Source organism: Sardina pilchardus, chromosome 7 (assembly GCF_963854185.1).
Source record: "Sardina pilchardus chromosome 7, fSarPil1.1, whole genome shotgun sequence".
In the NCBI taxonomy this organism is placed as follows: domain Eukaryota; kingdom Metazoa; phylum Chordata; class Actinopteri; order Clupeiformes; family Clupeidae; genus Sardina; species Sardina pilchardus.
Window position 1 is genome coordinate 3,524,752 of NC_085000.1, and position 13,452 is coordinate 3,538,203.

Genomic DNA, 13,452 nt, shown 5'->3' on the forward strand with positions numbered 1-13,452 from the left:
TGGTGATATGTTTCATGTGGACAAAGCGGAGGGCTAATTTGTCCTATCAGATGTAGACATTTAGGGAATGGCTTGTTTCCCTTTGATTTTTATCTGAATTGCCAATGATCCCTTTTAGTGGCAGTAAGTGAGTCAGGGTGTAAGTGTGTGTGTGTGTGTGTGTGTGTGTGTGTGTGTGTGTGTGTGTGTGTGTGTGTGTGTGTGTGAGAGAGAGAAAAGCATTCAGAGAGAAAGTGTGTTCGTGCATGAAAGAGGGTTTAGATGAAGTGACAAGACATGTGAAGGTGTGGATGAGAAAGAAACACATGGAGAGAGAGAGAGTGAAAGAGAGAGCATGTTTGAGAACGTTTGTGTGTGTTATGTGTTCACAGCACACTATTTCACTAGTCTCAACATGACTGTGGTATAATTTAGCTGCTAGCAGGTTCCGTGTCCGACTTACACAAACAACTGTGAAAACAAAACTGTTGAGTAATGGCTGTCATGTTTGTTCTCCGCGTGGAGAAGGGCGCTAGGCTTCTGAATAGCCCCGCTTTTACAACTCCAAGGGATCTTTTTCTCCTGGTTGTTTGTTTTTCTCTGTCCTACTCTCTATGTTAATGTCTCTGGCCTCTGGCTGTGTGATGTTTATTCAGCAAATACTCCTTCCACCAGCAGTAAACCCAACCTCACCACTGCTTCTCCACAGCTTGCTCGAGGAACAAAAATCATGTTCGTATAAAAGGTCACATGCATTTTGAATAAAAAATGTAAAAAAATCTATTTTTCATTCTACAAAGAGAGAATAGAGAGAATATACTGTAAAGTCGATCATTATGGTGACTTTGAATCCACTCCTCTCTAAAAAATGTAGTGTAGACTGAAGCAGTGATTTGTTTTTTTGTTGGAATCAGCATCCTCAGTTTCGAATTGTATTTGTTTAAGGATCAGAAACAACTTCAATAGTAACTGCCCTTTCGATCGCTGCATCATGGGACAGCTGTTTTTATCCATAACATGTAATGTAACATGATATAAACAATCCTCTTCTTCACTTCTGTTGCAGCATACACACAGATTCAGACACACCAGTTGCTCAAGCAGCAACAACAGCAGTTTGTAATCCAGCAGCAACAGCAGCAGCAGCAGCAGCAGCAGCAACAACCACATGTACAGCAACAACAGCAGCAGCCACAACATCTACAACAACTACAGCAACAGCAACAGCAACAGCAACAGCAACAGCAACAGCAACAGCAGCAACAACAGCAACAGCAGCAGCACCAACAGCATCTACAGCATCTACAGCAGCAGCAGCAGTCCCAGCTGCCTCAGATATCCCAAGCCCAGCTTTCTCAAGCCACCCCCATCCAACCAAGCTTGCAGACTCAGACCCATACAGTGCATGCTCTGGCGATCCAGCCGGTCATGCCAGCTCCTTTGCAGAATCAGAGCCGTAATCAGAACCAGAGCCAGTGCACCATAGCCATTCTGCCCAAGCCGGCGGCGCCGAACCCACAGCCCGTTCTCTTCCATTCCACTGTAACTGCCCAGGTGCTCCCTCACAATGGTCACCCCCCAGCATTGAGCCCCCCCTCACAGGCCAACGGGAAGCCCGTGCAGCTGGCCGCTGCCAATCCCCAGGTCCAGCCAGGAGTGACCAATGTAAGTCTCACTCATTGTCTTTACCATCTGTTTTCTCTTGAGGAGAGATCCTCTTTTTCGGTCTTTGCCTTGCTTGCTTGCTTGTTGTTTTAGGACTTTGATTGATCTTTTGGTGTGTCTGGTTTGGCTCTGCCTTTGCCCCCTTTGCTCAGGGTGGCGCCCCAGTTCAGGATGGTGTGGGGCAACAGAGCTGTGCACAGCCCATGGCTGAGGTGGCGTGCCCTGCACCCAATCACCAGCTCGTGATGTCTGTCCCCGCTCTGGAGGAGCCCAGTGCAGGTGCAAGCCTGCTAGGCAGGATCACTGAAGGTAACCCCCACTCCACACACTCAGATCCTATTACGCAGAGTAGAAGACCATGTGCATTGCATCGGCATAAACTGGAAATATCATAAATATGCTGCAATGTAGTGGCTATTTGCTCCTTTTAATTGTCTAGTACATTCAATCAAAATCTATGATATACAGAGGCCAGACTTTTCGAAAGCTTAGAGCTACAACAACATGGATACAGCCATACTAGGGTCAGTGACACATATTCTTAGGAAGATATTCCTAGAGGGATACCCCTATTCTACATAATCCATTATTTTCAGTTCATGCCATCTGGGGACAAGATTTGCTCACTAACACACACACACACACACACACACACACACACACACACACACACACACACACACAGAAACTGAGCACAAAACATAATGCAGAATTCCGACATACCGGTACCTATCATACCAAGCAATGTTTGAAATACTCCATACATTCTTGTACACTGATTCCTGCTTATAACTGTATTTAATATTTATATGCATTTTTGAAAACTTTTAGTAAACTCAGAATTACATTTTAGCTGAATCCCTGATCATCTGATCTGAGGCCGTCTCAAACCACATACTATCCTCAGTATACTGCTAGTGTGCACTAGAGTACTTACTGACATTGTGCCCACTTTTTGATTTATTATTGTCCCAAAATCTGCACTATACACTTAAAATGGGAATTTGAGGTGTGCAAGTAGGTGCTTCGAGACACAGTCTGAGTATTCTGCTCTTCAGTAATACTTCAGATGCCCACTGTGTGCATTTGTGCTGAATCACTGCATGCAAGAACTACATGGCCAATTAGGCGAGATTAGTAAAGAATATGAGTAGCCAAGTCTCAGGTCATGTGGAAAAAGAAAATCCAACTGTGCATACTGATGCATCCAAAAAGTAAAGTAAACACACACAACTTATGCCCACAAGAAATGTTCTGTTCTAATCCTATAATTTTCTGTGTTGATACTGCCACTGATTTCCTTAACCAAGCACTGATGAAGCACACTTAGTCCAAGCGATGAGCTCAGGCTTGTGCGATGAAAAGACCTAGTAATGACTACCAGGCTTTTATTTGACCGAACCAGAGTCGAGAGACAGAGAGAGTGAGAAACAGAGACAGAGAGAAAGAATCAGGGACAGAGAGACAGAGAGAGAGAGAGAAGCAGGGACAGAGAGAGGGACTGAGAGTGAGAGAGAGAGCGAGAGAGAGAAGAGAGAGAGAGAGCGAGAGAGAAAGAAGAGAGAGAGAGATAGAGAGAGGCGACAACGTCACTGCCATCTGTAGGCCTGCCAAACCCCAACACAAAAGGGCTGGACGACCGCGCTCTCTCGCTCCCTTCAAGCGGAAGGCTAAATCTGTTACGCCCCAGTGTCTATTGTCCGGGGCCGGCACTCGGGGGGAAAGTGACAGCTTTGGCCATAATTAGGGGAGAGGGGGCTGCGCCGGGTAATCCCCACTGGGACGGACGGAATAAAGGTGGACACAGTCCGCTTGCCAGGCAGGTGTGATCATAGCCCATCCAATCAGACTCATAATTATGAATGATAATCGGTAACCTATGAGGAGGCCAAGAGGCCTAGGCTGTGCTGCGTAGTCGATGCCAACATTGGAATCCTCTCCTGATTTTGGCATCAACTACACAGAACAGACTAGGCCTCTGTGTGGTGGTGGTGGTGGTGGTGGTGGTGATGGTAGTCATAAATCACTGGGTGTTTTTCAAATGGCTGTCAAATCACTGAATGGCAGAAAACACAAACAATGCATAAACAATGAAATAGAAATCCAAACAAAGACAGTGTTTAAAAGCTATTTGTGTGTGTCTGTAAAGATCAGGCTTTGTGCTACAGTACTTGGATCTCTATTACTACATGCCAGGACGTGTTTAGAGAGTGTGGCATGAGTGTACCCAAAGGGCAGAGTGGATTTTATGAGAGTCTATCAGATCTCAACAAAGATGGACCAGTTTTTCATATTTGAAGCAGAGGTTTACTCATCTGAAGTAAACCAAGAACTTGTATTCAATTAGTTATTTTCAATATAGTTTTGTGTTCAAAGTCAGTTGTAGTATTTTTCAAAATGCAGGAATATGTGACTTGTAATAGTCACATGTATTTATTTATACTATGTGTTCACCCAGTGCTTCTCAATGTATATCCTACCAGATGCTAGCAGTTACTGTCACATTGCACCTGCCAGAAAAGTGAACCGGATTTCACTTCAGGACAATTACTGTATGGTTGAGGACCACAAACCAAGAATGCATTGATTTTAAATTCAGATGTCTGTGGTGTCCTGCAGTCTGCATACGTCAACTGATGCTGTCGCTTTGCGGCGTACACCTGCTGACTTGAAGTCTTTAAATGGACTCTTCTGTCCTCATGAAAGATTGAGTTTCCATCGGCCACTCTGTGTTATTCTGGCTCCCCTTTGTCACTGGGAAAGCCAATAGCGTTTATCAGAGGACCTGTCTCAACCTCTATTTCCACTAAGTCAGACGCATCGGATGATTATCTAACTGCTTCTTCCAGTTATAGCTGATGGTAAGAGCATCTGCGAAGTCTGGGCCAGTGTCAGCTGTTGTGCAAATGTATGCTGGAACAGATCCAATTTTTTTTGCATAGCAGCATATCTCAATCATTTGTCATAGATAAATAGGCTGCTAAGGCCTACTGGTAAACATAGGTAGTTTACCAAGATTAAGGTATTATCTGCCATTAATGATCTGTTTTAACCTGTTATTTAGCCTTGATTTTAACATAAAAAAAATTCTGTACAATGATGGGGTGTTCCAGAAGCCATAAGTGTGTAAATCAATGGGAAATAACCAATATGGAGCATGTCAGACAGTTAATTTTACCAGTAGTCAAAGGTCTTCATAATGGATGCAGTTAGTGGCAATAGGCCTGTATATTATTTAGCAGATTTTCCTTTGAGTCTCTTCAATTCAATTGAAAATCATAACCATTTTGTTCCATTGCAATAGACTACAACTGCATGCATATTTCTTTTTATACAACACTCATTATTGATTACATTTTTATGTAATGGTAGCCGTCAGAGTGCCAAAAATTGAAGTCTCGATTTGTTTTTCCCTTCAAAACGACATGTGGGGAATTGAAGAATTTACCATGCTCTCTCTCCCTCCATATATTTGTTAGAGCGCCATCACGCTTCCTTAGCCAATCACAGACGCATTTCTTAGTAAATACAAGGCATCATTGGATAGAATTCCAAGTTGACTCAGCCAATCGTAACCCTCCTCTGTTTCCTATTCAGTTCCCTCATACAAAGGGGATTAGAGAATGTGCCCCTGCGGCTCATGCGGGAGAGTCGGTTTGTACAAACAAAACAAAAAAGTTTGGGCGAGATTTGCCTGTCTTGCTCCGTATCTATTTATGGAACCCGTGTGCGACGCCGTGGAATACGCAGAAAATGGAACTCTTTGTCCACTTTCCTCCGCTTTGAACGGGTTCTTGGAATAGTAGAGGAAGGATCCACTGGCGGAGTCGCGGAACGGAACAAAGGCGTGTGCTTGTGGAGGCTGTTGACTATTGTCAGGACCCCTGTACGTGAGCCTTTGGGTTGGGACTTCATGTGGCGGGTTTTTTCTTGTGCCAAATGTCGCTGCAGAAATAACTGTTTGAACGTAGACTGAACTTGCGCGCGCGTACCCAAATATAACTTCTGGGTATTGTTTACCTAATGAAGCGGCGCGTAAACGCTTTCATTAACCAGTGTCCGACGACTGCATTCATTAGCCCACAATGCTAGTTAATTCGTCATAAGATCACAGATGTCTAACGTTTGATGTCGTGCCGCGAATTCACACGCATGAATGCAATGTTTGCACAATTACGTTGCTTGGTTTCGGAGGGCATAATCAACTGGAACCTAAACGATCTAAACCAACCTAAAAAGAGCCGTGTTGCCATCTAGAAAAGTAAACATCGTTCCTTCTAGGTATTTGCTGTATGGATGGCTGCATGAAATTCATTATTGGATCGTAAACTGAGACGCACAATGGTTGAGTGACAGGCGAGACCTATGGCGACGCCGAACCTGCTTGTTTTAATTAATGAATGAACTTAACATGTCCTTCTATGGCCATATCCTTATTCCCATCAGCGATAAGGTTGTATTGCAATTATGAAGGCAAGAGTTAACTGCCTTTGCGAAGTTGATGGATGCTACTGTCTTATCCTCAGGCGCGGGTGTCGCAGAGGGGAGAGTGAATGCGAAACCAGGTGTGTGCTCACCTCCAGCCATGACCTCGGGCAATGGGAACAATGCGCCCACTGTGACCGGCAGTACTCCTCAAAATGGCGAGAGTAAACCACCCCAGGCTATTGTGAAGCCCCAGATCCTAACGCACGTCATTGAAGGATTCGTTATCCAGGAGGGAGCTGAGCCATTCCCAGTGAGTCCAAAGCAGCTACCTTCCCATTCACGTCCACGAATTGCAATCTCAAGGGAGTTAAATGTTAGAAATAAACCTTAGTTAAATCACAGTCAAGTCAATGAATTCAATCAGCTGTTAGACTAACTGAATCATTATATCTGCTCAATCACCTTGGCGTCTCCAAGTTAAAAGGATACATACTTCCCTCTAGTGGACATGTCGACCCAGTGTGTCTTTACTGTACTTCTCTGAAGTAGTTTTTCAGACTTAGAGACATCTTCACTGTACCCCTTTGACATGATGGTATTTATTGAGCTTGTTTAGTCCATCTGAAAGTATACATCACGATTTTCACAGTGTTGTAAGTGGTTTGAGAGTTGCAACTTGTGTGTAACCATGCTCTAAATATACCGGATAGGTGGACAGACCATCACTGTTGATTGAGAACCTAAAGAAACAGAAGCAACAGCAGCAGACACATTCGGACTCTGAGAAAGCGGCACATGAAAATTCAGTGAATACGGCCGATTCTGAAATGGAGGATCTTTCACAACAAGGTACAGGGCTTCCATTTGACTTTTACTGTTGCAGAGATTTGCACATGACTTGACAATGGAGAGAAGGCAAAGTTGACACAGCTAATGAAAATAGTGACGTCAGTGAGAATAAGCTATGGGTGTGATTATGATTGACGCCTTTATTGGCTCAAGATCAGGTTTTATTCATTCTTTTTGACTCTGGAATGCCTTTGTCTGAGGCAAGCCCTCTGCACAGATTTAGCGTCATCTGAATTTTTTTTTTTTCCTCTTCTCAGAGCTAAAAAATCAGGAGGACGAGCCAACACTCTCCTGTGAGCTGTGTGGCAAAATAGACTTTGCTTACAACTTCAAGCGGTCAAAGAGGTTTTGCTCAACTGTTTGTGCTAAAAGGTAAATACTTTTTTTTCCTTCAGTCTTTGGACTGTATGCATTTTGGGGCCTGTAACAACATGGATGTCGACCTTCTGTGCACTTTTTATGGGGTAACTGATTCATGTGTGTTATCTTTGTGTGCTTGCATGTGTTATAGGTATAATGTTGGGTGTACAAAGCGAATGGGCCTGTTCCCTAATCGTCACACTGCAATGGAAAAGCTGAAGAAGCAAAGATCCTCCAACACGACATCAGACGCCAAGAAACTGGTGAGCTCAGTCCTCTTCTTATTAGTACTCGCCTTTAGTCACACAATGGAGCTACCCTGGGGGTCTAATAGAAGTGTGGATATGAGGGTTATTGTAATGTGTCTAGGCACATCAGTGCAAATACACTGATGTAGACTACTAGACTGTATTCTTGGCACAACAGTGCAACAACTGAATATGTAGACTGTACAATGCTCATGTAGCCTACTATGTGTGCGGTCTGTATATCGCACATTGTCTATATTGTCTATCGATACTACTGAATTGTATATTGTGAATATTTTCACATGGTCTGTATGTGCTCGGTCTTTGTATTCTATGTATCGTATCTACTTTTGTCTGCCGCCACACAGTAACAATAACTATAGAATCCTTGTGTGTGTGACACACTTGGCCGCTAAAAATACAGTACTGATTCTGATGGTCAAGTTAGCACCATAGCTATAGAGGAGGATATATTTATAAGAGCCTATTCATGGGTTTCATCAGGTCCCTTTACACAGGTGTATAAAATCAAGCACCTTGATTATGAATGCAGACTGCATGGTGCTTGATTAATACACCTGTGGAAAGGGACCTGATGAAATCCATGAATACCTGCAGTTCCTCTCGTACTGAGCAGGATTACCATTGCAACAACACATCATCAGTAGGGTCAAACTAACCTGTCTCACGATGGTCTAATCCCAGCTCACGTTTCCCATTATTGGCTTAACAGTCCAATGCTTGGTGAATTCAGCTTCACAATGTATATATGGTACACAATACATATGGTTAAAACTTTGGTACACCTCCTGTCGACAGGCCACCTCCAACAGCCAGGATCACATGGCCGGCGCTCGCTCGTCCCCACACCTGGGCCGGGGCAGCCAAGGGGAGTCCAGCCAGTGCTCGGACATGTCCAGCTACGAGGAGCCCCCCTCGCCGCTCTCCGCCGCCAGTTCGGGGGCGCAGAGGCCGCCCGCTAGTGACCGGGGCTCGGCGGAGCACGGGGAGAGGCACGAGCACGAGCTTCCCCTGCTCAACCAGCCCTTCCTGCCCAGTGACCCCGGCAAGTGGAATGTGGAGGACGTTTACGAGTTCATCTGCTCCTTGCCAGGTGGGTGTGGTGCGCATGCGGCACTGTTGCGCCATTTTTTCCATCAGCTACACCAAGCGTGCAGCAGAGCGAGCTGGAGCTGTTGGAGAGTATTTACTGAAACCGGTTGAACGTGGCCTGTTAAAAAGGGAGAGTCCCCCTTTTTTAAAACTAAAAATAAAGCCTCAGGCGCAGTTTTCCAGTGTTATTCAATTATGAAGTGAGTTTTTAGGACATCTTGAATACGGGCAGCCGTGGTGTACTGGTTAGCGCATCGGGCTTGTAACCGGAGGGTTGCCGGTTCGATCCCCGACCAGTCCACCACGGCTGAAGTGCCCTTGAGCAAGGCACCTAACCCCTCACTGCTCCCCGAGCGCCGCTGGTTGGGCAGGCAGCTCACTGCTCTGGGTTGTGTGATTCACCTCACTGTGTGTTCACTGTGTGCTGTGTGTTCACTAATTCGGTTAAATTGGGTTAAATGCAGAGAACTGAATTTCCCTCACGGGATCAAAAAAGTATATATTCTATTTTCTATTCAATACAGGGCTTTAGTAGAACGTGCTTATCATCATACATGTTGTTACTCATTGATAACCCTCGCCTAACTGTGAGTTGAAGCCATTGTCTGATGTGCATATAGGACCAGAGCCGTTATAAAGTAACGGCACCATTGGTAGTAGTAGTAGTAGTGCAGATTTTAGTGTCATCCATACAATAGTTGTGAAGATTACATGATACTATTATCCGCTAGTCTATACCAAGACAAATGCATTTTTACATGGGTTCCTGTTTCTCACCTCTGGCCCCTCAGGTTGCCAGGAGATAGCCGACGAGTTCCGTTCGCAGGAGATCGACGGCCAGGCCTTGCTGCTGCTGAAGGAGGACCACCTCATGAGCACCATGAACATAAAGCTGGGGCCCGCACTGAAAATCTTCGCCCGTATCAGCATGCTCAAAGACTCCTAGCCTCTCTCTCTCTCTTCCCCCTCTACACCTAGCACGTTCTCCCCTCGGAAAAACACCTCAGATGATACAAACGCTCAGAAAAAAAAGACTGGAAGAAGAAGAATGGATTCAAAAGCCTCTGCACTGATCACCTGTTCGTCACCAACATCTCTCCTCAAGGGCTCTGTGTGGTGAAGACCACAACATGGAGCCACAGATTAAATACATCGATACTGTATCGCAGGTCGGCATTGAACTGTTGTCCTCAAGGGATTAGGCCTGAAGTGAATTTGAACTTAAGTCAGTGGGTGGGAAATGGGGGTCATTGATGTTTGAGGACTCTGAGCAGCACAAGTGTTTTAGCCCTTTGCATTGATGACTTTTGGTTGGGACAACAGGGTGGGCCAAGCCAGTTTTGCGGAGAAACACATCTGAAATGTGAATAGGTATTATTTCAGTTTAACTGGAACTGTGAACCTGACCTCAGTTGCAAACACAAGGGAAAAAAGGTTAAATGACCTACATGTGTTTTTCAGTTCAGTATACCGGATATGCTGTTTGAGTGGTTTTTGCTTTGCAACCACACCAAAAGTGTCTCTTTTAAATCAACCAGTAGTATCAGTTTGTGTAAACGAAGGGACCCGTTCAAAGAGAATCCCAACAAAAAGTTGACATTGATTGCTTATCCCATTTGTAATGCTAGTTCAAGAGTTTGTAATTGGCTTTGTTCTTCATAATCAGTGATGCAAACTGTGTTGTCAAGTGAAGTGGTTGTGGCAAATGTTTTCAAAAAGGAGAATAACTCTTTTTCATGATGTGCCTAATATTTATCTGAATGCATCCCAAAGATTTCCTCAACCCTAAGATCACATTCACCAGCCGATTCCATAGACACCATACAGGTTTATGGGTCAGTCAATCTGCAGGGATAATAAAGGTATATCTTAAAAGGCCTCTCACCTCATAGTCACAATCGCTCAGCGTAGAGAACTGGACTTGTGACCAGTAGATGTACATAGTGCTGTTTGTCGTTCCTTGTTGCCGGAATACGCAGTGAAACTCAGACTGGAGTGAATTACGAGGTTAGCTTTCCAAAAGCAGTTTTCATCAGTGTTTTTTTTTTTTGTTTCAGTAGTCCAATGAGTCAGTGTGTTATGTTGGCATTGATAGTTCAGTTGTATGTACTTGTGTTTGATGTTCATCAAGACTTACACATACAAATAGTTTGCCTGCAGCACCAAAAAAATTCATCAATCGCAGTTCTCTGACAAGTCTCATTTTGTATATGAGGAATAAACAGTTTACATAAAAAATACAACTTCTGTGTCGTTTCACAATGATTTTTGTATGCCACCAAAAAAGATTACATGAGCCAGGGACCATCACTGTTTAATATGTGGTGTTGGGAGTAACCATATCAATATACAGAGGCTGGGCCATGCTCCTTGTGGCTATGGACACTTTCGTGAAAAAGAGTGACGTTTTTGAAGATTTGAAAATAAGGGAAAAAAAGTTACATCATGCCGACATGGAAAATGGCCACTGAGACAGTTGGTTTTGTTTTTTTATTTCTTTTTTTCATTTATTTACAAGCTTTAGATTTGCTCTATCAGTATGAAGAATTACAAGCACTTCAGGGTCAGCAACATCTCTTAGTGTTTTTGTACAAGATGCTTGCTCTTTTAATTCCATTCATTCAAATGTGTTGTTGTTGCTTCACAGCCTCTTGGTAGTGGCCTGAATGCATAGTTCTGCCACTCTGCCGGAGTATATGTGTCATAGAGCAAGCTAAAGCAGAAGGAATTGGTGTGGTTATCCCCACGATAAACCTTAAACTTTTTGACGTGCTAAACCATGAATCCTCCCTAGTACCCTTGCGTCTTTAGCCCCAGACGCGTTGTTTGTTCTAAACAGAACAACTGGTAAATTAGGGAGGCTGTTTAGAACAGGTTTTTATCATAATTATTAATCATTAATATTATTAACATAATTTTAATTCATTATTTCTATATCCTCCAACGCCTTCACATTCTGACCACCTGCAAATGTTAAATACATTTCATATCTGCAGTTCTTAAAAAAAATAAATTAAAGAGTCTGAACTGATGTTTTTTTTTCTCCTTTGTAGCACGTTTTTTTTTCGTATTATTAAAGTCTTTTTTTCTTAAAAAGTAACAAAAGAAAGAAAATTAAAAACTTTTAACTGAAATAGTTCTATAAATAATACATGTTTTTTTTTTCTTTTTTTCTTCTTTTTTTGTTTAGTGCTCCAGCAAAGTGAAGTCACGTCGCTGTGGGTGTGGAAAACCGTACCATAAACCTCTCACCCAATCATCGCAACCATCCTCTTCTCTTCTCTTCTTCTCTTCCAGCCGAGCTGATCATATGTGTGGCTTTGTTATGTTTTTGTTTTGTTTTAGATGATGCAGTTATCTTTTTTTTTTGTTGCAGCGACCATTGTCCTTTTTTTTTTAGCACTAATTGGCAAACATGTCCATTTTCTCTTCCTGTTGTTTTTTTTTGCTTTGTTTGTTGTTTTAAGTTTTGTCCTGCGGTCCTTCGTCAGTTGTCCTCCGACTCCTCCTCGGCCTCGCGCAGCCAGGTGAAGAAGGCCGTGACCGACTTGAGGGCCACACCCTTGCCCTGCTGCTCGGACGGGTCCTTGCTCGACTCCCATTTGTAGAACGCGTCCTCCGAGATAACGTCTTCGTCATACAAACAGTCAAAAAACATCCGGAGCAAGTCTAGGAAAAAAGACACAGTAACAGTCATCAATTAAAAACACACAAAACAAAAAAAATGTAATAACAGCATGAAAAATATGACACATATGACCATTACGTCATTCACTGATGTCTGAGAAAGAAAATACATTTTCATTCACACACCAGCAAACCCTCAGAGTCTTCCCTTAATGCACAACCCATCCCGCCCTTAGTAAACACATCACATCCTTAATAACATGACTACATTTGCAAACATGGCACATCCTTAATCAAATGACTACATTTGTAAACATGGCACACATTAATAACATGCTGATATTTGTACACCCTTCGCAATCATCAAATCTATCAAATGGCTCAGGGTGACTAGGGTCTCTCAGAAGCATCTTTTTAAAATGTTTTATTAAAACAGCTGTTTTTCTGGGACACATCAAGTGTTACTTACTTGGAGGCTGTTCCAGTTTAACTATCAATGCTTGAAGTGCATAAAGTGCTTGCAACTGGCGCTCTGTGTCTGAGTTAAGGTACTTGAGTAATACAGGCAACCTCTTCTGGATGATGGCTGTGTCCACTCTACAGGAAGAGGCGTCCCCTGTACACAAGAGATGGAGAGAGAGCAAGAACGAGAGAGAGAGAGAGAGAGAGAGAGAGAGAGAGAGATGATGGGAGGCAGGAAAGATAAGTGGGTTAATGAAAAATAAGAGTGGTTGGAAAGGTAGAGAGAAAGTTACTTCTATTCTGTGCTATGTTACGCGATGTTATGCTATGCTGATTCTGTGCGTTTTAAAATAACTGAACAGGGACATGAATGTTTGAATGGTATATCTCCAACTCTTAAGTGATTATACCACTATATGTGCACAGCCCTAGTGGGTGTGTGTGTGTGTGTGTGAGAGAGTGTGAGTGTGAGTGTGAATGTGAGTGTACACTTACATTTCACTGCTGCTTTGCACACAGCAGTCATTAAAGCTCTCAGGAAGGGAGGGGAGCTCATCTCAGCTTCATCCAGATTCGCCTGAGACCACGAATGAGACAAATAATTTCATGAATAACTTGGAAAAAAACCCACATTTACAGAGGATCCAAAATGTATGAACCGTCTTACGACATTATGTACCTTATATGAAATGTACTCAATTCATTAAATGATAAGTTGGCC

At 43.3% G+C, this 13,452-nt stretch overlaps 2 protein-coding genes across 14 annotated transcripts in view; one reads left to right on the forward strand and one right to left on the reverse strand.

The window, feature by feature from the left end:
• Nucleotides 1–10,879, forward strand: part of phc2a (polyhomeotic homolog 2a (Drosophila)) — a 46,870-nt gene extending 35,991 nt beyond the window's left edge. For 3 of the 5 annotated variants that reach the window (XM_062540330.1, XM_062540332.1, XM_062540331.1), the window contains exons 7-14: nucleotides 1,046–1,644; nucleotides 1,797–1,953; nucleotides 6,171–6,382; nucleotides 6,783–6,921; nucleotides 7,179–7,293; nucleotides 7,433–7,544; nucleotides 8,349–8,643; nucleotides 9,434–10,879. In XM_062540330.1, coding sequence (XP_062396314.1) covers nucleotides 1,046–1,644; nucleotides 1,797–1,953; nucleotides 6,171–6,382; nucleotides 6,783–6,921; nucleotides 7,179–7,293; nucleotides 7,433–7,544; nucleotides 8,349–8,643; nucleotides 9,434–9,588 — 1,784 coding nt within the window. In that variant the 3' untranslated portion in view covers nucleotides 9,589–10,879. Of the gene's footprint in view, nucleotides 1–1,045; nucleotides 1,645–1,796; nucleotides 1,954–5,261; nucleotides 5,531–5,880; nucleotides 5,906–6,170; nucleotides 6,383–6,782; nucleotides 6,922–7,178; nucleotides 7,294–7,432; nucleotides 7,545–8,348; nucleotides 8,644–9,433 lie in introns of those variants that run through there. The other 2 variants (XM_062540333.1, XM_062540334.1) reach the window with 2 other exon arrangements.
• Nucleotides 10,880–10,945: 66 nt separating this feature from the next.
• The window catches only part of LOC134087101 (eukaryotic translation initiation factor 4 gamma 3-like), a 49,848-nt gene continuing 47,341 nt past the window's right edge, over nucleotides 10,946–13,452 (reverse strand). For all 9 annotated transcript variants that reach the window (XM_062540342.1, XM_062540339.1, XM_062540343.1 and 6 more), the window contains 3 exons: nucleotides 13,227–13,308; nucleotides 12,739–12,885; nucleotides 10,946–12,311 (listed from right to left, as the gene is read on the reverse strand). In XM_062540342.1, the coding sequence (XP_062396326.1) occupies nucleotides 12,130–12,311; nucleotides 12,739–12,885; nucleotides 13,227–13,308 (411 nt within the window). In that variant the 3' untranslated portion in view covers nucleotides 10,946–12,129. The remainder of the gene's footprint in view (nucleotides 12,312–12,738; nucleotides 12,886–13,226; nucleotides 13,309–13,452) is intronic.